This window comes from Cydia fagiglandana, chromosome 22 (genome assembly GCF_963556715.1).
Source record: "Cydia fagiglandana chromosome 22, ilCydFagi1.1, whole genome shotgun sequence".
In the NCBI taxonomy this organism is placed as follows: Eukaryota; Metazoa; Arthropoda; class Insecta; order Lepidoptera; family Tortricidae; genus Cydia; species Cydia fagiglandana.
The window spans coordinates 8553177-8577946 of record NC_085953.1 but is presented as its reverse complement, the minus strand read 5'-3'; the positions used below and the strand labels follow the sequence as shown (position 1 = coordinate 8577946).

At 42.4% G+C, this 24770-nt stretch overlaps 1 protein-coding gene across 1 annotated transcript in view; it reads right to left on the bottom strand.

The window, feature by feature from the left end:
* LOC134675453 (twitchin) overlaps positions 1 to 24770 on the bottom strand; it is a 173758-nt gene that overhangs the window by 48648 nt on the left and 100340 nt on the right. Inside the window, 27 exon segments of the mRNA XM_063533722.1 lie at positions 352 to 534; positions 900 to 1119; positions 1745 to 1959; positions 2490 to 2726; positions 3188 to 3341; positions 4360 to 4573; positions 5468 to 5599; positions 6157 to 6301; positions 6768 to 6969; positions 7572 to 7790; positions 8671 to 8866; positions 9361 to 9475; positions 9846 to 10036; positions 11096 to 11224; positions 12063 to 12215; positions 12660 to 12804; positions 14165 to 14325; positions 15260 to 15527; positions 16537 to 16741; positions 17073 to 17181; positions 18559 to 18700; positions 19500 to 19660; positions 20084 to 20351; positions 20932 to 21081; positions 21863 to 22026; positions 22952 to 23115; positions 23748 to 23886. Of these exon segments, the coding sequence (XP_063389792.1) occupies positions 352 to 534; positions 900 to 1119; positions 1745 to 1959; positions 2490 to 2726; positions 3188 to 3341; positions 4360 to 4573; positions 5468 to 5599; positions 6157 to 6301; positions 6768 to 6969; positions 7572 to 7790; positions 8671 to 8866; positions 9361 to 9475; positions 9846 to 10036; positions 11096 to 11224; positions 12063 to 12215; positions 12660 to 12804; positions 14165 to 14325; positions 15260 to 15527; positions 16537 to 16741; positions 17073 to 17181; positions 18559 to 18700; positions 19500 to 19660; positions 20084 to 20351; positions 20932 to 21081; positions 21863 to 22026; positions 22952 to 23115; positions 23748 to 23886 (4781 nt within the window).

Here is a 24770-nt window from a genome sequence, read left to right as displayed (position 1 = left end):
TTTGGAAGTGGTCAAAACGGAAGTTCACGAAAATGCAAAGATAGTGGTATTGTGGCTTTCACCAGTGATGAAACGAAAACGATGTATGCGTTTGTGTTGGTAGGCTGTTTATATATTATTGCGCACGAATAATGATCCCATACCTATATGTCTAAAACGGATGGTTTGAAAGTCAGGATTTGTTAAATTGTAAATGTACATTTTGTCCCGGAAAGTATGCCATGGGGACTATGTGTATTCTCAGTACCTGGTTTGCATGTTTTAAAAGCACGATTATGTTGTACTAGCAGGCAAGTGCCAGCACTACCGACTAAATCATCCACGGTATACCGGTATTGCAGCGTTCCTTACCTTGATATCAAACATGAAGTTCCTGTCGATCTTAGGTGCGAGGTTCTTCGGCCTCGCGAGGTGCGGCTTGGTGCTGTCGGAGGGCTCTCCGGGGCCGGCCTTGTTGACGGCGCGGACGCGGAACTCGTACGTGTTACCCTCGATCAGGTCTGGCACCTTGCCAGTTGTTACGTCGCCCTCGATCTGTGGGAAATGAGAAAAGATTCGTTATACAACTCGAGGGAAAGATCTACTCGTATCTACCGAGTATAATATATGATGGGTGTTTCAAAAATGCGATATTTTCTATAAGAAATATCTCAAAAAAAAAATTGGGAACCTATCAAAGATTTTCTTTTATTCCTGTAAACATTTATAAAAAAAATCAGAGAACTTTCCAAATTCATGCAAACTTATTGCAACTTTCACTTTGTTGGGCAATTTGTGTTGTATAGAGTTAGAGATTAGTTGAGGAGACAGTTTGTATTACAGAAATTTTCATTAAATAGGGAGAAAACTGAGACAAATTCTATCGGTGTGGTAAACTGAAAACGGTATAGACAACTTACGTTAGCACACTCCTCCCAATCTGGTGAGAAGCGGTCCTTCTTCTCAATAACGTATCCAGTAATGGGTGCGCCTCCGTCGGTCTCCGGCCTCGCCCATTGGAGCTCGACCCAGTCGCGATCGAAGTCCTTGATGACGGGCGTGCCGGGCTTGCCGGCGAGGTCGTAGGGGTTCTTGGCCTCGGTAGCGTGCGGGGTGGTGAGAGGCTCGGATTTGCCTTGCCTGGAAGAATATAAGGGTGCTTTTTAATATAGTAAACAACTAAAACATTGTAATTATTTTTTTAATATTTGATTTAACTATAGTTCGTTTTTTTTAGCATTAGATATTAGGTAAACAATCTTGATGTGTCTTTTAATAGAAAACCACATTTTAAAAATAAGTTACGGCAAATATGTAACAATTATGAATCTAATACGATCATTTATGTATATTATTCTGCTTTGATAAGTAATAGTTTTTGAATTTTAAAAAGCGTTTTTCAATTAAAAGACATGTCAAGATAGCTTAATACCTTCTTGCAAGTTCTTTCTAATGCTAAAAAAAACGAACTATAACTGTAACTTTATAATATGTTCCTGGTTTCCGATTTCGGTAGCCCAACGGTGGCTCCGTCCATACGTTCGGCGACGTATTTGTCTATAAGTTTAAACTACTAATATCAATACTAACCTGTTAACAGCGCGGACTATGAATTTGTACTTATGTCCGGGCTGTAACCCGTCGACAGCCAGGCTGGTCTTCGGTCCGTCGGTCTCGCCGGCGGTGACCCAGCCGCCCGTGGCCTCGTCCATGCGCTCGACGATGTATTTGTCTATAAGTTTAAACTACTAATATCGATACTAACCTGTTAACAGCGCGGACTCTGAACTTGTACTTATGTCCGGGCTGTAACCCGTCGACAGCCAGGCTGGTCTTCGGTCCGTCGGTCTCGCCGGCGGTGACCCAGCGGCCCGTGGCCTCGTCCATGCGCTCGACGATGTATTTGTCGACGGGCTGACCGCCGTCGTCAGAGGGCGGCAGCCAGGAGAGCTTGGCGCCGTTGGCGTGGACGTCCGATACCTGGAATATGATAAGTTGTAAAACATTGGGACGCACAATAAACAAAACAATTATATATTCTAGCCGCCTTCACAACAAAATATGCCAAGGCAAAAGCAATTTAGAAGTTTAAAATAAAGATTCAAAATACAATGAACAATCCGATAGTCTGTGCGGAAAGAGAAGAGTTGTAGAATGTATGGGTTCCCTTACATTTCACGATTCTTCTCTTTCAGCACCGACTCAAGATGATTTTGTTTTCTTTAATTCATTTTGAACTACTTGTGGAAGCTTTTCTGTGGCATTTAGGAATGATGTTTATACATCTAGTTTTTAAGCTGCCGAACAACACTTCTTTTACATGTGTGTGACTGATATTTGGTCAGATAATGGTTAATTAATCAAATACACCCGTGTAAACTTAAAACTTTAAAGGGTTGCAACTCAAAAATGGTTGAGATAAAACATTGAAATGAGAGTGATCTGTATATAAAATCAATCTTAAAAACACGCTGTAGTAATGTGACTTATAAAAAGGTGGTATATCTTACCTTAAGCGGGCCATTAGGCGGGCTAGGCGCAGCCAGCACTATAACCTCCACCTCGGCCACATCCTTGCCATTGGCGTTCTCAGCAGTGATGGTGTAGCGGCCGCTATCAGCGCGCGTGGCCGCCTTGCAGTTGAGCTTGGTGTTGTAGTCCGAATGCTGCACTTTCATGTCGCCAGAGGACTTGACCTCCTTCTTGGCGAGGAACCATTTAGTTTCCGGCATTGGTTCACCCGAAACCTGTGAAGGAAAATATTAAGTGTTTAAGCAATCGTGGAGGCGGCCCTGGATAGAATCAAATGGAGAGAGAGCTACACCGACAAGAGTCTAACTCTTAAATTTACGACGACGAAGCAATCGTAGTTTTACCCTATTAAGTTTTAAATTATTGTTGGAATTTGATATTACAACAGTAATTAAACAAAATCGATGCAGTTTAGCGATAACGACAAAGTTCGAAAGTAAAGTTTATTTGTAATTTCATAAGTGCTTTATCATATAATTTTGCTACGGAATTGTGACACTAAAAATGATGACCATAGAGTGTAAAATCCCTTTACATGCCAATGGTTGTTTTTGGAAGTTTTCTCTACTCTTCTCTGATGGAAGTTTTACAAGTTCTCTGACACTTAATGTGTGGGAGTATTTATTTCTACTATTTTCATTCATTTTTACTATTATTTATTTGAATGTGAACTGACCTTGACATCGAAGCCGAACTTGGTGCCGACCTTGATCTTGATATCGATGAGGTTGGTGCGGTCGATCTTGGGCGCCAGGTTCCTGGGCTTGGCCACGATGGGGTGCGTGCTGTCGCTCGGCTCGCCCGGCCCGGCCTTGTTCACGGCGCGAACCCTGACACATAAAAAGGAAATATTAATAAACTAATATAGTCTCCAAGACCACCGGTGGATGGGCAGCAGCGTCCCTCAAATTCGGTGTACTCGACTGCGATCGCCAACCCGCCTGCCAAGCGTGGCGATCATGACATTCACCCCCCATAAGGGGGAGGCCTATGTTCAGCAGTGGACGTCTTATGGCTGAGATGATGATGATGATGATAGTCTCCAAGAGCCCTTTCAAATCCGTATGTAGTTTCTAGAAACTTGTGTAAGCAAAAAGAAATCGAACTAACACCACACAAGCTTATTTTCCCCTCTAGGTTGACCTTTGGCACTTACTTTCTTAACCTTGCCTTACTACGATCTTTAGGTCAAAAAAAACTTTACTGTCAAATATATCGAACGGACTATACTTTCACACATCATGGACTGAAAATATAAGAGACTGGTTAAAAGTGAAGAGCATAGATGGACTAATTCGCATGACTGAACATAGAGAGACATATAGACATATGGTCGCCGACCTCCTGGACGGAGATGGCACTTGAAGAAGAAGAAGATACTTTCGCAAAGGTTTTCTTCATCTGGTTAGGTTAGTAAAAGGCAATCGCTTCCGTTAAATAAATAATGCCTTTCTAAAACCGTATCGCGCAGGAACTCGCCGCTGCCCCGCGCCGTTTCACTGCTCAATGCGCTCCTGGCATCGACACCTGAGTGCGATCTATTTGCTTGGCGATGGACGGCAGTCTATAGAGAATGCTTGAGATTCTGTGAGGCGATGGATGCTAGGTGCTCAACTGTTCCAATATAATTTGTCTATGCTAATGCAATGTGTTATTGTAGTTATAATTGTTGCTGTTATAAGTAATATTGTTATTGATTTTAGTCTAAGTTTCGTGACGCATAAACGAATGCTGTAATAATGTCATGTAAACATTTTCATCAATAAATAAATAATTAAATAAAATGTATGGTAGTCCCGAAGTAGTAGCCGAGGATAATCGCGAAAAAGAAGGGGGACAGTCTCTCACCTGAACTCGTAAGTCTGTCCCTCCACCAGATCGGGCACGGTGCAGTTGGTCTGGCTCGCGGGGACTTCTAGAGCCTTCTCCCAGTTGCCGAACTTATCCTTCTTCTCGACGATGTACCCCTCGATGGGGGCTCCGCCGTCCTCGCGCGGCGGCGTCCACTTCAGGTCCACGTGGTCCTTGTCCCAGTCCGTCACGCTCGGCGTGCCGGGCGCACCTGGTTTAAAATATTAACAGCCGTATTCATAAACAGTCAGAGCATTGATCATCAGTTGCTGATAACCGGATGTCACAAAACGTGATTCATAAACGACGGCGGATTTTAAAAACCTTACAATAAACGCGAGTTTGTATCTGCGGAATTGTAAATTTTGATCTTAAGTCTAAATTTAATAAGTGTGTGTACATATTGCCATACGATAAATAAATAAATATAAACGTATTTTATCGTAAGCAGTTAACCTTTTGATCGGCACAGACGGCAATTGACGCCAACGCAAAATCGTGACGCCAAAGACGGCATTTGACGTCGATCGGTTTTTGATGAAAATCTACTGAAAAACACCCCACTTTTGGCATTATGTATTCACAAAACTAAATTTAATCCCGTGGCGTCAGTGGCACGACAAATGGATGCGCCGTTTGGAGTTCAAAAGGTTAATGATTGACGAGTTTTGGATTGTATTTTAGATGATTGTGGTAAATTATCGATCTAAACACGCGGTAGTGTCCAGCCAAGTAAAAAAAAGTAACTGGCGACGCAGCAACCGTGTGTAATAGGTATCTATAATTTAACCGAAATAATATATGAACGGGGTTGCTTTTAATCTGATGAATGTTACTGATTGTTACTATAAGATTGTATGCATTTGATAGAGTATAAAGTAGTCAAAAACGCTACTTAACTCGTCAAGACGACGTTTGGAAAAGATAAAGAGTTAAATTGCGTCATACGCATATGAATCCGTACAATACGATCGAAACATATAAGTTACAAAACGATTTAAACTCTGATTTGGTGCAAAGCATTTTAATAAAATATGTAAGCTCTTTAGTAGGGTGTTCCCTAGATAATTTTCTTTATTATTTAGAGATGTTACATGGTACTGACCAGGTTCGTCGAACGGATTCTTGGCGACGATGCTCTGTTCTGATGTGAGTGGTTCAGATTCACCCTCCGAGTTCACGGCAGACACTCTGAACCTGTACTCCTTGCCAGGAGTCAGGCCAGTAACGTCGCACTCTGAAATCACAAAATAAACATTACTCGCTGTATAAGTTGCAGAAAGTATTTAGAAATGCGGGAAATGGAGACCTGATAGTGACTAAAAATATGTGAGTAAATTAGCTTACAGTTAAATGCAGGAAGGTCTGTATTAGCCTCCGAGGTGGAAAATTACCCCCCTTATTCATAAAACTTTTACGGGACTGATTTCGTTAAATTATGTATTATCCCTGTCTTACAAATACATAAGTCAAAATGACAGATAAGGACAAACGATTATTAGCTAATTAAGGTTTGTAGTGCGTTTATGAATAAGGGGGTTAGTTGATCTCTCTGCAAAAACAAGCGCCAACGCTAATGGTTTGGACCAATCAAACTATCTTTTGAAGCAGATGTTCTACTATGTCTAGTGCCAGCAGGCTAATTTGTACCATTAATATCAAAATAAGGTAACTGTTTTACATCGTGTCTTAAAATTTCGAACAAAGGAAATTGAACTCTTAGTAAATGATTTAAAATTCATAGTTAAATGTATCTTGTGGGTTCAAATATTCATAAGGAAAGGGGGTACTCACTCGGCTCGTTGGAGCGGGCGCAGGGCACCCAGACCCCGGTCTCGGTGTCCAGTTTGTCCACCTGGTAGTACTCGATGGGGGCGCCACCGTCGTCCTTCGGCCTCTTCCATTTGAGCGTGGCACCATCCTTGTGCACGTCTGAGATCTGGAAGTAAACATAGTTGGGTTAGAAAATATTGAGTTTTTTTTAATTGAGAAAGAAATCACTTTCTTTATCCACCCTGACCGTAAAATGACTACCCAATTTTAAAACTTAGTATAGTAAAAAAATAGAAGAAAAATGCTATATGATGCCACTACTGATATAACAAGTGTCAGCTGTAAACTTCTCACATAATGTCTAGCATACAATTTTTCATACTGGCGCAGTCAGTAAGGATTGCATTTACAGTGTTTGCAGCTATATGGTTACCTGTAGCGGTCCCTCTGGCTTTTTCGGCTTGTCCGTAAAGAGCACGTTGATAGTGACGGTATCCTTGCCGCTGCTGTTGACGGCCGTGACGGTGTATTCGAGGGAATCGACTCAACGGACGGAACGGGTAAGTGCCTGGTTCTTTATACTGGCGCAGCCAGTAGGATTGTATCTACAGTGCTTGCAGCTATATGGTTACCTGTAGCGGTCCCTCGGGCTTCTTCGGCTTGTCCGTGACGAGCACGTTGATCGTGACGGTGTCCTTGCCGCTGCTATTGACGGCCGTGACGGTGTATTCGCCGGAATCGTCGCGACGGACGGGACGGATGATCAGCTTGGTGAAGTAGTCTGGGCTGTCGATGGTCACCGCCTTGGATGGGCGGAGTGGCATGTTCTGTGACCTGAGGCAAAAGGAGGCTTTTTAGCGGGAGAAGTAAAATATGTACCTACAAGTCATCTAGAGATTTTCTTGTTCTGGCTTTAAAATCTAAGTATACCAGAAATTAAGTCCACTATCTTATCTGATCATATTTCACTCTAGATTACTTGATCTGAAGCTAAAGATCTATAATCTATTTTCCAGGTGAATATGTATTGGATTAACAACTTTTATCATGAGCCCACTAAAATTTCGCGAAAGAAATGGCCGCGTCCACATCAGATGTTAATGTAATTGTTGTAGTTACCTCCATTCAACCGCTGGTGGCGGCTCGCCAGTGACCACAGCCTCCAGCTTCAGCGTGGAGCGAGCAGAGATGGTGACATCCCTGAGGTGTCTCCTGTCGATCTTCGGAGCCAGAAAGCGGGGCTTGGCTATCTGCTAGAGTATTCTAGAACTTACCTCCATTCAACCGCTGGTGGCGGCTCGCCAGTGATCACAGCCTCCAGTTTCAGCGTTGATCCAGCAGAGATGGTGACATCCCTGAGGTGTCTTCTGTCGATCTTCGCAGCCAGGAAGCGGGGCTTAGCCACCTGCTATCTGGTAGAGTATTCTAGAACTTACCTCCATTCAACCGCTGGTGGCGGCTCGCCAGTGATCACAGCCTCCAGTTTCAGCGTTGATCCAGCAGAGATGGTGACATCCCTGAGGTGTCTCCTGTCGATCTTCGGAGCCAGGAAGCGGGGCTTGGCGATGAAGTTCTTGCTCGCTTCGGACGGTTTGCTCTGGCCGGCCTTGTTGATGGCGATCACGCGGAACTGGTATTCGTTGCCTTCGATCAAGCTGTGAAAAAGAGAACATGTAAATGACGCGTAGTTAGAAGATCTGTCTTCTAGTAAAAAAAAGGTAACGCCAGTATTAATCGTAAATTTAGCGAACTGAGTATGCACGGGAACTCCCTGTTGTACAGTCGCCATCAGATATATCGGAGCGGCCGAGGTGTTCACAATATCTGAACACGCACTCTAACGCCTTGACAATAGAAGCGTGTATAGATATTTGTGAGCGCCTTGACCGCTCAGTTATATCTGACGGCGACTGTAGGTCCAAGTTACAAACAAGTGAGCGTGTACATGAACATCATCAAATGCTAAAATGGCACAACGTCAACCCTTCGCATGCCTTTGTCAAAACTTTCCAACTGAATTAATAAAATTGAAATTGTAAAAATTATAGTCCAAATTGTGTGGGACGTATACGGGACAAGGCATAGGCAAGGCAAGGCAAGAAAGTCCTAAATACCAGGCCGAATGGCAGTTGATTGGTCAGAGTGAAGGCATTAAGTCCTATTGGTGACCACGGGTAGGAAAACACTGCGGGATGACCCCCGACTATGTGGTTAGATGACCTCATTAAGGCCTATTAAATCACCAGAGCCCGGTCGATAAATGATGAATGAAGACCCTAAAAAAAATTTTTCTAACACTAGCTAGATTGCGACAGTCTTTTGTTTTGCCGCGAAAATTTCGGGCTCTGTAAATCACATTGTGGTGAGAAACTAAGGGTCGGTTGCACCAAACTGTTTATTATCGTTAAAGACTTCGCAAAATTTGTCTGTATGGAAAGTTTCATAGTAAACCGCCGCGGCGCGCCGGGTGACGTTGATCAGTCTGTCAAGTGCGGGTGGTGCAACTGACACTAAAGCTAAAACACAGATACTTACCCATTGACAGTAGCAGATGGCGTAGGCGTATGCGTTTCCACCGCCTTCTCCCATAACGGGCTGTACTTGTCCTTCTTCTCGATAATGTATCCGATGATCGGAGAGCCTCCGTCGGACAGGGGCGCCTCCCATTTGAGGTCCACGTGCGTCGCCGACCAGTCGTCGGGGACGGGCGCGGTTGGGGCGTCGGGCACGGCTGGAAGGGTAGAAATTAATTGAGCGAAGTGTTAGTGGAACAAAATGCGATGATCGCGCTCGAAGTTGAAAAATAGTAACTTTCGTGGGCTAAAAATGTTATTAATAGATTTCTGACAAATGTCTAAAACCAATGTGAGCCCCATTACTCCCAGACCAGTGCGTCTCAGACGAATAAATTAACATTTTATTCGTTATTCTATTGTTTTTATTTGATCACTCACATTGCCTCCTTACATGGCGACCGTGAAAGGACACCCGTACAAATATTTATCTATGTTATTTCTCCATTACCACAACATTTGTACATACATTTGTATATAGTAACGCATGCAGTTTTTTACTACAACCTAGTAGTATTACCACCATTCGTCACCAGCTGTTTGTCATACACTGCATGGTAAACCGTTTCGATTTATAAAAAACTACTAAATTGGTTTTCTTTTAAAGCTAGTGAAATGGTTTTCTTTTCTGTAGTAGCTTTAGTATACTTACTGAAGGGGTCCTTGGCGACGATGGCGCCGAACGTCTCGAGAGGCTCGGACTCTCCCTCCTTGTTGATCGCCTTCACGCGGAACTTGTACTCGTGTCCAGGGATCAAACCATCAACCTGAGAAAACAACACGTTTGTAGATCAATTCCTACATAATAATAGAAGGACACTCGTAAAATTGTAGAACAGGGCAAAGACACCTAATCTCATCATTAAATTAATTGTTTTCTGTGAAGGAAAACAACCTGAGGAAATCTGACTAACCCTAACATGTCCTATTTTGTTCACACAGGGTCTAAAGGTACGTGAAATTGCAGGTTCTAGTAAAAAAACAGTGTTTGTGTCAATTCCTAGGATTATACATGTATATTACTGGATTCCAGTTTCAACCGGGCAATCAGGAAGCTAAAACGAGGACAAGAATTCAGATGTATGTTAGTGATGTGATCTTAGTCCAATTGTTAAATAATAAACCAGTTATTCTTACCTCCATCTCGGGCACGTTGCCCAGGGTCTTGCCCACAGGCACCCAGGATCCGGTCTCGGTGTCGTATTTCTCGACCAGGTAGGCCTCGATGGGCTCGCCGCCGTCGTCCTTGGGCCGCTTCCATTTGAGCGTGCATCCGTCTTTGTGGATGTCAGACACTTCCAGCGGGCCTTCGGGCTTCTCTGGTTTGGCTGTGGGGAGGTTATTTATGTTTTATTAATGAATAAAATGGTAGGATATATACGAATACCTAGAGTTTTGTAAACAAAGAGAATATTATTCAAAAATAAGAGGGTAAACGGCGTGCTTTTATAATTCGTAATTCATTGTTAGAAGAAATTTGGACAAGAGATATTTTAAATTATTCTGTGAACATCGTAATTGTTTGTAATTCATATTAATAACAGATTTTACGACGAAGGTGCGATAAGTTTTTATGTAAGACTGTATCATGGATGATTATGATGTGGTATGATATGTGTGTGTACAGTCACCTGCAATAATATGTTACTCTTCGAAGGCCGCAAAAATATGTGACACGCTCTTATGTCTCTACAAATAATATCGTGTCAGATATTTTTGCGGCCTTTGTTGTGTAGCATATTGTTGCAGGTGACTGTACCTATATGTGTGTTATTGAAATTGTGTTCAAAGGTTCTTAATAATCCAGTAAAAGAGATTTGAGCCAGGTTTTTATTTAAGAATTTGCATAATAGGATGGAGAAAAACATGGAATTTCTAGGAAAAATTAGGCTTGGCAAAAGAGGAAATCTAAAGCTACGTTTTTGTGAGTGGAACTTTAGAAACGCTCGCTGAACACTCCCACGACCACTGAGGACCGCCATGTGCTTGTAGACATTAATAAACCTTAAACATGCAAAGCGAAATTAAATTAATTAGCTTTTTATGCATGCTATTTTTATAATATCAAGCGAAAACAGAAGGAATAAGGCGTGCGGCACTTAAACCAGAGGTATTAGGTTCCAGTCGCAACTGATACCATTGAGCATATGAATATAGTTGTCGTTCAATGAAGGAAAAAATCGTGAGGAAGATATCTAATATCAACAACATCTCGTTTCCTTTCTGGATTAGGAGATCAAAAAAAACGCTCGAACAGTAATAAGATATACATTTGTGAAAATTAGTAACTAAGACCATTTTTGAAATAAAATTTCCAAACGGGTTTTTAGCTCTTTTTAAGATACAACAGGAAAAGCGCAATGATAAAGGACCACAACGATACTTACAAGTAACAATGATCTCAAGCTCTGCAGTATCCTGTCCGTACTTGTTGACGGCCTGGATCTTGTAGGTGCCTGAGTCTTTGCGTTTCGGGCTGGAGTGTTGATACTTGGTCATGTAAGGGATCTCGATCACTGCGGAACAAGTAAAAATTTATTAAGACAAGTTTTGATCTAAATACTTTAACTCAGTGACATCATAAGATGTTGGTATTAAAGTCCTGTGTTGTTGGTGACGTGCCTCCACCCCATGAGATGACGCTCTAGTGGAGAGCTCTAATTCTCTTTCGCCGAGTTTGATATCAAGCTAATCTCGACCTAATTGCAATCTTTTAAGACTCACATTATTTCAGATCCCCGCTGCTCTGTACGCTCTTGCCATTCAGCGTCGTGACGACAGGTGCGGGCTCGCCGCTGACCTTAATGTCGAGCGAGACGGGCTCGCCCTCGTGAACTCTGATGTCAAGCTACTCCCAACCTTATTATAACGCAGTAAGACTCACATTTGAGACCGCCGCCGCTCTGTACGCTCTTGCCGTTCAGCGTCCATGTGACGTCAGGTGCGGGCTCGCCGCTGACCTTGATGTCGAGCGAGATGGGCTCGCCCTCGCGGACTTTGTCTAGCTAATCTCAACCTTATTATAACGCAGTAAGACTCACATTTGAGACCGCCGCCGCTCTGTACGTTCTTGCCGTTCAGTGCCCATGTGACGTCAGGCGCGGGCTCGCCGCTGACCTTGACGTCGAGCGAGATGGGCTCGCCCTCGCGGACTTTCTCAATCTAATCTCAACCTTATTATAACGCAGTAAGACTCACATTTGAGACCGCCGCCGCTCTGTACGCTCGTGCCGTTTAGTGTCCATGTGACGTCAGGCGCGGGCTCGCCGCTGACCTTGATGTCGAGCGAGATGGGTTCGCCCTCGCGGACTTTACTAGCTAATCTCAACCTTATTATAACGCAGTAAGACTCACATTTGAGACCGCCGCCGCTCTGTACGCTCTTGCCGTTCAGTGTCCATGTGACGTCAGGCGCGGGTTCACCGCTGACCTTGATGTCGAGCGAGATGGGCTCGCCCTCGTGAACCTTGATCGTGCGCAGGTTGCGACGGTCGATCTTTGGTGCCACTGTAATAAAAAAAAAATATTAGAATCGTTATTGGACGATAGGATTTCAATGCAGATTGCACTTATGCCATCATACTACTGCCATTACCAGGCTAGCCGGATTGCAGTACCTATAATTTTGCATAGGCGCCAAAAGAACGTAAGTGTGTTTCATTCTATAGCTGTATCTAACTTACTTCCGAGAGGTCATACTGTCCACTTTTATTATTTATTTATTTTATTTGTTTTATTTAAAATTTAAGTAAGGCAACAATATTACAAATACCTTACAGACTAACATACATATGTATTTTATAAACTCATAAAAACTAAACACTATATTTGCAACAAAACGACGTAGCTCCGTTGAATCGGCTGTTCTTGTGTCGGATTCGGCAGTTTGCTCGGACCCTCCGAAATACGCCGATTATGGAAGCCCCGAAATAGCAAAAAAGGGATACTTACATCGCCTAGGCTTGCAGACGACGCTCTTGCTGGCGTCACTGGGCTCGCCGGGGCCGGCCTCGTTCACGGCCTTCACCCTGAACTCGTACTCTGTACCCTCGTCCAGGTTGGGCACTGTGGCCTTCTCGTTGTCGTTGGGGCCGACCTGACAAAAAAACATGGAATAAGCTGTCGACCTAAAAAAAGTTGTCAGTCTCAAAAATAACAACGGAGTCACAATTTTATTTCTGATGACTAGACCCCGCTATCGGAGGTCCAAATTGGTAGCTGTCAAGTTCTTAGGGATGGGTAAACATTATTTTGAGATACTAGCTGTATGTCGATAGTTATACCCATAATGTTTAACCACAGACTAGGAATCCTCTAGACGGAGTTTAGAACAACTATTTCATGCAACCGATGCTGCCAAAAATGCGGGGGTGCGCGGGACGAGATGAGCGAAGTCCCGTGCCGTGATTGGTCCGTTTAAACGACGAACGAGTTCACGGACGTCACACAAAGACACTTTTGACTCGAACATGGAATAAAATTACCGTATGCGTGGCAGCGGGGGTAGCGCGACTATGCTCAGTCTAGAGGATGTTTTGTCTGTGTGTTTAACCATCCCTAAGAAATTGACAGCTACCAGTTTGCACCTCCGATAGCGGGGTCTATTGATGACTTCTAGGCGCTTTAATGACGTTGGATAAATCAGCCGGTTGGATGTATCATTAAGCAAACACACTGGGTCCTTGACCGGGTCGTGATTCTTTGCATACTATGAAGGACTCAATGTAACGCCACCATCCGAAAATCCACTTTGAATGCAGTCGAATAATTTATCGAAATTTTCCAAATAGGGTATTTGACTGTATTTAAAATAAATTACTTTACACCATGCAAGAAATAAAGCACCAGAAGATTAATAGGGAAACGTAGACAGCAGTTATTTTAGCCACAATTTATATTTTAAAACCCGTATAAAACTATAAAGAGTAGGTAATTTGATCGTGACGAGTATTTCATATAAATTCCATAGTAGCAAATCGTTTTGGGGTAGAAAAAAGAAACTGATTTGACAAGTAGTCAAATACTCTATTAGCGGACTTTGTAAGCGAAAACTTCCTTAGCGGCGCTATGCATAAAGCACTTTTTGTGCTGGGGAAAAAATGTTATACTCGTAACAGGAGTCACGTGACAGTAAGACAGACACGTGACCTGCTCGCATTACAATGTCATTGAGTTTTCCTTTATTGATTTAAATGCCATCTAGTGAGTGTCCCTCTAACTGGTACTAATATAACTCGAGTACTAACAGTGATGTGCTTAGGGGTTTCAAGTAATGCGACGAAATAACGCTAGATGGCGTTAACCTCAATATAAATAGTGCTGCAGACATTTTGCACTATGTCATTAAGTTTTCACTTCTGCTGGCACTCCCGGAGTGCAACCCGTTGTGTTTTACAACTGTGACTACTGATAACTTTATCTGGGTACGGAGCGCTATAAAGTGCCTTTGAACTTACCTCGCAGGCCTTCACCCATTTAGGCGATCCCTTCTCCCTCTTCTCAATAATGTATCCGGTGATGGGAGCGCCGCCATCTTTGATGGGCTTCTCCCATTTGAGGTCCACGTGGTCGCGGTCCCAGTCCACAATTTCCGGTGTGCCGGGTTTGCCGGGCTCGTCTGTAGGTAATGAAAATTTGTAATTAGTGTTTTTTTATGAGCAGTTGCTGGAAAGGATTCAGAAGATTTTTGTACTGTGTTCGTTGAATGCTCTAATTAAAGATCATTTAGCAGGTTAGAGAGCGGATTTTATCAGGTTCTCTAATGAAATTACAATATTGGGGGGTTATAGAAAGTGTTTTGCGATATCGATAGAATAGTCATATTCAGTGATGTATTGATTCAAATCTTGTAAAAAGAACGGTTTTATTAAATAGTAATTCAATGCTGAAATAAAAATAAAGCGCGGACTGAAAAGGTATATGTAAAATATACAAAAATAAGAATCAATATCATCCTACATAAAACCATCATTTTGAAATGCGTATCAATATATTGTCAGTTATAATTCGCTTGTCACTATTTGATTTGTTTAAAGTTTTAAGAGTGTCGCTTAGCTTCTAACTGGGGTAAATCCATTCGACTCTCTCGGCAAATATCTACCCTACAACCTTTTCTTAATACCAAAACCGTATAATCTGACAGATGGATTTACCCGAGTTTGAAGTTATAGTCCGTTTTTTTAGCATTAGGAAGAACTTCGCAGAAGTTCGCTTGTGGTTCTAAATCTGGCACTATTAGCGGTAATAATTTGAAGTAAATTATATGTATTGACCATGCTACATTAGATAATTCAATAATTATTAACAGTTAACGAGCCTGATAAAAACTGCACGCTTGCTACTGCGGAGTTCTTTCTAATGCTAAAAAAAACGAACTATAAGCTACTCAAATGTAAAGCTAGTAAATAATTACTCACCGAACGGATTCTTCGCAATACTCTGGCTCCGATACACCCTCGTTGTTAACCGCAGAAACCCTGAACTTGTCCGTCCTGAACCATCCGATCTGTGTCCACCTACTTTAAGTATAAAAGTAAGTAAATAATACTCACCGAACGGATTCTTCGCAATGATAGCATGGTCCGCTTCTAACGGCTCCGATACACCCTCGTTGTTAACCGCAGACACCCTAAACTTGTACTCTTGTCCAGGCACTAAGTTATCAATCTCTGCCTTAGGATCCTTAGTCTTCAGAGCCGGCATCCATCTGCCAGTCTCCGTGTCCATCTTCTCGACGAGGTAGTGGTCGATGGGGGCGCCACCGTCGTCTAGCGGCGGGTTCCATTTGAGCGTGCAGCCCTCCTTGTGGACGTCCGAGATCTGTGGGATTGTGAAGTTTGAGTAATGGACTTAAGGTTCAGTTTTGGATGCATGGAATTTAGGGGTAGTTTTCCTTGTCAAATTACGATGATAATTTAAGACATATCGTCGGCCTAAGTCGCAAACCTCGTAACTCCATTTCAAGGAAATTAGTAATTGCTACCTTGGACAACAATACATATAGTCGCAAATTTTGTAACTCCCCCGGAGGAGTTACGAGGTTTGCGACTTAGGCCGACAATATATCATTGAGTTCAGACAATGAGTTACTTTCGAAAATGTTTTGTAGCCTTTCTCAACATCTGCTGATTCTAAAATTTGCTGACTGCTATTTTCAACAACACATATAAATATGTTAATCTTATACCTTATAACCTTTTATTTAGAGTCGTAATTACCTTGAGCGGTCCCTCAGGTTTAGCCGGCACGTCCAGTATGTTGACTTGGATGGTAGCTTCATCCTTGCCGCTGCTATTTTCGGCCCTCAGCACGTAAGTGCCGCTGTTTTTTCACTATCTACCCTATTCCTTATATTTAGAGTCGTAATTACCTTGAGCGGTCCCTCAGGCTTAGCCGGCACGTCCAGTACGTTGACTTGGATGGTAGCTTCATCTTTGCCGCTGCTATTTTCGGCCTTTAGTACGTAAGTGCCGCTGTGTTTGCATTATCTACCCTATTCCCTTACATTTAGAGTCGTAATTACCTTGAGCGGTCCCTCAGGCTTAGCCGGCACATCCAGAACGTTGACTTGGATGGTAGCTTCATCCTTGCCGCTGCTATTTTCGGCCTTCAGTACGTAAGTGCCGCTGTTTTTTCACTATCTACCCTATTCCCTTACATTTAAAGTCGTAATTACCTTGAGCGGTCCCACAGGCTTAGCTGGCACATCCAGAACATTGACTTGGATGGTAGCTTCATCCTTGCCGCTGCTATTTTCGGCCTTCAGTACGTAAGTGCCGCTGTGTTTGCATAATCTACCATATTCCCTTACATGCAGAGTCGTAATTACCTTGAGCGGTCCCTCAGGCTTAGCCGGCACGTCCAGTACGTTAACTTGGATGGTAGCTTCATCTTTGCCGCTGCTATTTTCTGCCTTCAGTACGTAAGTGCCGCTGTGTTTGCGAGCAGCCAAGATGACTGTAAGCTTGATCTTGTAGTCCTCAGCGTCTACGGTGAGGTCATCGCGGGTGGCCAGGCGCTCCTTATTGTGGAACCTGAGAGAACAAATCATATAAGGCTTTCAGGATCACAGACCTCCAGCCAGATGGGAGGATGATATACAAATAGGATTGAAATTCTGAAAATAAATATTATTCTGGCGAGGGAAAGAAACGAGTGGTAATCTAGGAGATAAGGTGATTAAGCCACTCCAGTAAGCTAACCAAAAACCGATGCTTTCTTATAGTTAGAAGAAAGTGAACACAAATTGATCTACATCAACCTACGTAGGTACTTTTTGGTTAAATTCTTCTTCTTTATTAGATATTCTTCTAGATATTCTTATTCATATTTCAAAATAAGGATAAAAGATATTAAATTACGTACCAGGTCTTGGTTGGTGGAGGTTCACCGCTGACCTTGATGTCCAGGCGGATGTTCTGGCCAGCCTTGATGGTAATGTCGCGCATATTCGTGCGGTCAATCTTCGGCGGCGCTGTAACACAACAAACACATTAGGGTATTTGACTACTAGTTAAATCAGGCCCCGTAGACGACATGCCACTCACTAACGCTCCGTAGCGAACGAACGCAACTGTCGTTGTCGCACTAATATTATCAAGATGTGTGATCAAGCATTCAAACGCCGATTAAGAGATTTTTTGTTGGATAAACCGTTGTATTCTGTAAGTGAATTTATGAATGATGTATAGATTTTGACGATCCACCACACATGGAGATACTATCTTGACATTATTTTAAAATCTTATCATTCCACTTTTAATTTGATATTTTTTGATTATATTGTTGTGATATCCTTGTTTTTGACGATCATAATATGAATTCTTGTAGATTGACATGCCTGCAATTTATAATGTAATCTGTATTATGAAATAAATAAATCTAAATCTAAATATGGAAGAGTGATAGAGAGACACAAAGCGTTTCGTTGCCGAAGCGATAGCGATTGTCACCTTGGCTAGGGCGGCAATTCCTTTTTTCGAACTGTCAAAATGATGTCCCACTATGAAACACTAGCAAATGATGTCATGGTAAAGTTACCTACTCTTTACAGTGCTATACGATTTAAGAAATTGAAATTGTGTCTAAAATATGTAACTGCCGTCTAGGTTTCTCTATTAACGCACTGGTGCTTTGTTTCATGCGTGGTGTGAAATAATTTATTTCAAATACAATTAACACAAGCTGTCTATTATAGTCTAACGAGACACAATACACCTGTGCTTACACATAATACCTACTCTGGCCAAATTTGTATGGAAGATCGATCTACTAGGTTCGCCGCTTCAAATTTGCCACCTTTTCTATTTACTAATAAAGCTGGATTGCCAGTGCATATACACCGTGTTTTTTTCCGTTAATTTCAAGGGTGCATTCCTGAGTTTAAATCAAGTAACTTTCTCAAAGACACCGATAGTCTAATTAAGTCCATTTCGAAGATAATCAATATTTTTTTATTTCCTATAAGGCCTCTACAAGTGTGTACACTTGCGTTAGGGCCGGTTTACATATTGATTAGTGTTTAGAATGAGTTCATACATTGCTACTAAACTTAAGTACAATCTCGGTCGATCGATGTTCGAAATGACATTGATACGTCATAGATTTCAATTGTTTGGTTGAGTTAAATGTAATGCCAGTGTTACAACAACGCTATATGCTACATTTAATTACTTTTTAAACTTAAATTAAAACAAAAAAACAAAAAACAAAAAAAAAATATTTTTTCGAAAATTAACTATGCCATTTAGTTCTCTTAAACGTACTTAACCATACCCCGAAGTTAACGGAATTCAATAAAAACACGGCGTATTACTAATCCGTACTGCAAATATATGACAAGTATACATACCAAAGCGGTCCTTAGCCAGCAGGTTCTCCGAGGCGGCGGACGGCTTGCCAGGGCCAGCCTTGTTGACGGCCTTCACGCGGAACTGGTAGGTCTTGCCTTCGATCAGGTCAGGCACGCGAGCTTCGCACTTGGTGCCGGGGACCTGCACACGGAAATAACTTGAATTTGATGCTATAATAAGATTGTGCGTTGGAATTTTAAGTCAAGTGAAGTTGTAACTTTATTATTTTGTTAAAATCAGACAGTTGGAACAGTTGGTCTTATATTTTTTGATACTTAATTTAAAGTTACAATTAAACAGTTACAACAACACAAAGGATTTAAGAATTTCTGAACTGTGTTAATAAAGTTTACTGAGTTCTGTAAAACTTACACCGTTTATTTTAAGAAATATTGTATCATTATGAAAACTCCAGTGCAAAACTCTTTGGCATAATTGAGACAAAGATATATTCGAAGGTAAACCATTCTTCGGATTCCTCTAAAGTCTAGAGTGTCCTGTCTTAGATAAAACCAGACGATTTGCGTACTTAGTTGTTGGCATCAGTTCGGTTTTACAACCCAAACTTCAAGACGTAGTTTATTTCGTAGGCAGCTTAAGAATTAATTTAATACAGGCGTGCGTTAATGAAGGCTTCGGTGGCTCGGCCATTTTGAGCGAATGGGAGGTGATCGGGCGGTGAAAAGAGCGTTTGAGGGAAAACCGATAAGACGCCGCCCGGTCGGTCGACCTAGGTATCGATGGGCGGATGTGGTGGACGCTGATCTGCGCGAGCTCCGGGTTGAGAACTGGCGAGAAACGGCACAGGACCGGGATCAGTGGCGAGCAGTCGTGTTGGAGGCCAAGACACACTTTGGGTCGCTGCGCCAGAGGAGTAAGTAAGTAAGAAGCGTTAATGAGCAATTTTTATTATCATACAATATAACCATAATTTCCGTACCTCAGCAGCCTTAACCCACTTGCCGCTGTCGCGGTCCTTCTTCTCCACGATGTAGGCGGTGATGGGGGCTCCGCCGTCGCTGGCGGGCTTCTCCCATTTGAGGTCCACGTGGTCCTTGCTCCAGTCCTTGAACTCCGGCTTGCCTGGGGCGTCCGGTTCGCCTGAGGAAGGAAAAAAAGATAAGTTCATGTCATATTGTTCCGTCGTTTTCCTGTTTTTGATGGGAAAGTGTGTTTTTACATAGTATGTAAAGTTATTTGTACGATTGGGCAACAAAACCAGATCGGCCGAGAATGCGAACTAAAAAATATCTACCTTTACAACCGATAAGACTTTAAGACCAATAAAGAAACTCAAAGGTGTATGTGAAGTCCCCAATACACCCCCATCACCACCCATCATCACCACCATTCCTCCAATATTTTTGTCGGAAATGTAAAAGCTTTTGCTGTTTTTCCTTGGACCGTTGCCAACATCTTTTTCCGCCAACAATGTGGAAGCTTACTGACATCTTTAATGCCATAAACATCTTCACAGCAACGTTCGAATGGTCTGCAATAAACTAAAAACATGATAAAACTTACCATAAGGATTCTTAGCGGTGGTAGCGGTCTCGGTGACAAGCGGCTCGCTCTCTCCCTCAGGATTGACCGCCTTCACCCGGAACAGGTAGTCCTTGCCCTCATTGAGGCCGGTGACGTCGGCCTCAGGGGTCTTGGTGGTACAGACGGGGACCCAGCGACCAGACTCGGTGTCCATGCGCTCAACCACGTAGTTTTCGATGGGCTCGCCGCCGTCGTCTTCTGGCGCCTCCCATTTGAGCTTGCAGCCGTCGGCTTTCACGTCCGAAACCTGGGACGGAAAAGGTTAGTTAATGTGACAGTTGGTTGGTGTCTTCCAAGGGTTTTGTCATAAATAACAAATGAGATTCAGATCAGACTGGAGGTGGCAAAGATTGAAATCTAACAGACATTTTAGGTAGAGGCGTTTAGAACGCTCATGAAAAACAAGGAATATGTATGTGACTTTTTCTAACTAAAGTTAGTCTCGGTCGCTGATAAGTGATAAGGATCATTCGTAATTATTTTTATGGCGGTAACGTCTTATTGGCAACAACAAGTAGGCTTTTGAAAACGATGTAAAAATATTGGCGTTATTAATTAATGACTGTCAAATATAACAAGACATATATTACCTATTATCTCACATTTATAGACGGGTCTAACGCGAAATTTGTGAGGTAATATGTGTTCAAAACGCGGAAGTTTTAAATATTACATAGATTACCGTTTGTCTGTTTGCCATTTTGACTATGGTGATTGTTAAAATTGTTAAAAAGAGAGAAAATTCAACAGAGCTCTTCTAAGTTTCCCGAATTAGGGATAAATTATTTGTGCCACCAGAAATGTATTGAAATCCAAACAAATCTCACCTTCAAAGGTCCCTTAGGCTTAGCCGGCTTGCTGACGACCTGGACCTCGATCTCCACGGAGTCGGTTCCGGAGTCGTTCTTGGCGGTCACCAGGTACGTGCCTCCGTCCTTGCGAGTGCACTTCTGGAGCGCGAACGACGTGTGGTAATCCTGGAGAATAAAGTGGAATAAGGGTTAGGATTTTAATTGCTGCAACCTTTATAGGAACCGTGCGGAAGGTAGGCCATCTTGTGGCCTGAATCGGAAACATGTGTGCACATGTACATTGTCAAAGCAAGTACTACCATCTACTGTTCTCGTCGGTACGTTTTCTTGTGCATAGTAGGTCCTGCCGTCTTGTGGGCTACATCGGAAACATAGACACATTTACGCCTCGCGCCAAAAATCTGACGGCTCGCATAGTAGGTTCTGCCGTCTTGTGGGCTACATCGGAAACATAGACACATTTACGCCTCGCGCCAAAAATCTGACGGCTCCTATGCTGCCACCTATAGTTCCCGTGCATGAAGAGAGGGCAGCATATGAGCTGTCAGATTTTTAGTAAGACCCCGTCAAAATTAAAACAACGCCACTTAGTGAATTCAACCCTATCTATGAACCATCTCGACAGACAACACTTTCTAAAATCTAAAGAACTTATAACACCCCGATCGCAGGTTAATAAAATCTCGGATCGTCTTAAGAAAGTTATCGCTGTTTAGTATAATTTGCATTGCACTTGTCTAATTTATTTATAAATTTATTGACACTTTAGGCCAATTACAGACAATCGCTTTTTCCATGTTTCAATAATTCTATGTGTTTTTAAAATTGATGTGAAATAAAATATCACAATCATTTCCGTTTAAATCCTGTAGAAAAGTCACTACAGAAAGCAACTACCACTAAATCGTTTGGTTAAAAAAAAACATAGTCATGCGATGTGTGTCACCTTGTTTTCGATCTTAAGCCGCTCCTCCGGCTTAAGCGTCTGCGCGTTGAGGGTCCATGTAATGGTAGGCTCCGGTTCACCCTTGACGTCGGCCTCGAACTTGAGGGCCTCGCCGACCTTGATCTTGCGCTTTTGAAGGTTCTTGCGGTCGATCTTTGGTGCCACTGTTAACATAATGGTGGGGTAATGAAATAGTCGGTAATGCGAGTTTATATGTACTTAAGATTACTTAGTATTCGATTAATTTTAACTAGCAACTGTCAGCTAAAATATCAGTTCAATAACTTTCGTTTTACTTGATTGCTTTGGATAATACTTTTTATTTGTATTCTTTGTATTTCATTAAGTTATTCCCTTTGAGCATTTCTGTTTTAATTTACCAGTGGAAACTGTTTTGGCTTGTGTATTATTAATATTAATTCATATTGTGTAAGATTGATAGCTGTTTGTTTCCCAATAAAATAAAATAAAAATAAAATAAATTGCAACTATTTACTATCTCCAGTATACTAGAATGTGTACTTTAACTACTATCCCGAGTAAGCTGGCAGTAGGCTTAGCACGAAAGTGCCGCGACAGCAAGAAAAATACGGATAGTACATCTTGCGCGAGATATTGTCGCGGCGCTTGCGTGCTAAGCCTACAAAACAGCATTTTGGCCAGAGCATCAGCATGCATTTGCTCTAGATGTGCAATTTACAGTGACTAAAATGACTGCTGGATGGTGGCTGCAGGTTCATAACTAGACATGTCCACAGAGAACGAGCGGCCTCGCGAGGGAATTTCCGCGTGAAGTAGCTTGGTCGGTGCAGACGTGCCTCGCCCGAGGCATTGCGGCCGCGAGTGCTTTAACTTTGGCCTGTTCGCTTCGCTCAGTGTGGATGCCTACTTACATGTTTATCGCGCGATAAGAACAAATTGCCAATACTCACGGAATCTCGGCTTGCAGATGACAGACTTGCTCGGCTCGGAGGGCTCTCCGGGGCCGGCCTTGTTGACGGCGATGACTCGGCCCACGGGCCGGTCGCCTGTCGTGCGGAGGGCGTCCTGCCGTGATCTATCAATAGGTAACAAGTGGCCAATACTCACGGAATCTCGGCTTGCAGATGACAGATTTGCTCGGCTCGGAGGGCTCTCCGGGGCCGGCCTTGTTGACGGCGATGACTCGGAACTCGTACTCGTGTCCCTCCTCGACGTCGTCGACGCGGCCCACGGGCCGGTCGCCTGTCGTGCGGAGTGCGTCCTGCCATGATCTGTGGAAAGAGGTCATATTTTAATACACCAGTCTCAGAAAAAGCAAAGCATTTCATTATCATAATCACCATCAGCCTACTCTCGTCCACTGCTGGACATAGTGGACATTGGCCTCTCCTATTGCACGCCGTTGAGCACGATTTGCGACAACTCTGATCCAGCTCTTGCCAGGAAATCAAAGCAATTGATGTAATAACACGTTTGTAGTAATCTTTTAGACTTATTCTTGATTAAAAAATCATTGGTTTTGACTTTTCTGTTCATGATTATTCTCAGGGTCGTTTTTGTGCAAATATCGGACTCCGGCCACATTAAGTTTGCACCAATTTGGCATTGATCAAGTGAGCTGCAGACTCAAATTCCCAGGTCGCTGACCCAATATTACAGGGTTCTATGTTTCAATTTTATCGAACTGAAATTTGAATATTGACATAGTAACATTAAGTTTTATCGAACTGAAATTTAAATATTGACATAGTAACAGTAAGAATTTCAACTATTTTGAAAATGTAACCTAGAACATTGTAATATTGAGCCCGCGAGGTGTCCAGGAAAGATGAATGATAATGAAAACATTTGAATATGTGTCAGAGAAGTCTATTAAAGTTTGATGATGAAACAAATATATTACCGTCCACCCTTCTCTCTCTTCTGGATGATGTAGCCAGTGATAGGCGCACCACCATCCTCCTTGGGCGGAGACCATTCCAGGTCCACGAAGTCCTTGTCCCAGTTCCTCGGCTCAGGCCTGCCGGGCTTGCCAGGCTCGTCTGCAAAGTTAATGAAATTTTAGTTTCATAATTGATAAATACCCATTTACATGTTACGAGTTTCTTGTATGATTTTGGGCAAAGAATTGTATGCTTTTATCGACAGATGTAATACAGTGGGTATGCACTTTTGGCCATTAAATATACCTAAAAATATTTGTGATTGGACTTCTTATGATATTCACAAGAGAGGAATTCGGACGGTGTACAGTCAGCATCAGATATACCTGAGCGGGTAAGGTGTCCAACAAAACATATACACTTCAATCGTCACAAAAATAAGGACATCTAAGTTGTCATTTTAGCATAGGCTTTCAGTTCGTCACATATATCTTAACTTCTGAGTTTTTCTTTAACACATACACCCTTATTTAATCACAATGACAATAACGGTTAGAAACTCAGTGGTAACTAAGCAGTCAAATTCAAGCTGCTGTCATTAATACCTACACGCACTGCCAATCACGTACGTCAGCAGCCAGGGTGCCACCAGTTGCTAAGCAGTTGTTATTTCAATGGTAACTAAGCATCAACATTTTATCTGTTTAACTTTTAAAAAAATACTGTAGCAGCTACGAATTGACACCTCCTTTCTTAAAGAAGTATTTTATCGTCAAGTGTCAAACTTAGACAATAAATAAATAGGTTTTACGAGAATGATAGGGTTTTTATTTTAACTGTCATAGGCGGCCGTTCTTCCAAATCGTAGAGCATATTATATGTTAATATATTCATTTAGCCCGCTTATTGTACTAAAATATACTATATAGTACTAAAATACGATGCTCCGAATCGAACAAAGAACGAAGGAGAAAATAATAGAATTGAAACTTAACACGTTCTCTGTCCCAATCTGACATGTAAACCTTATGGCTTTGTAATAG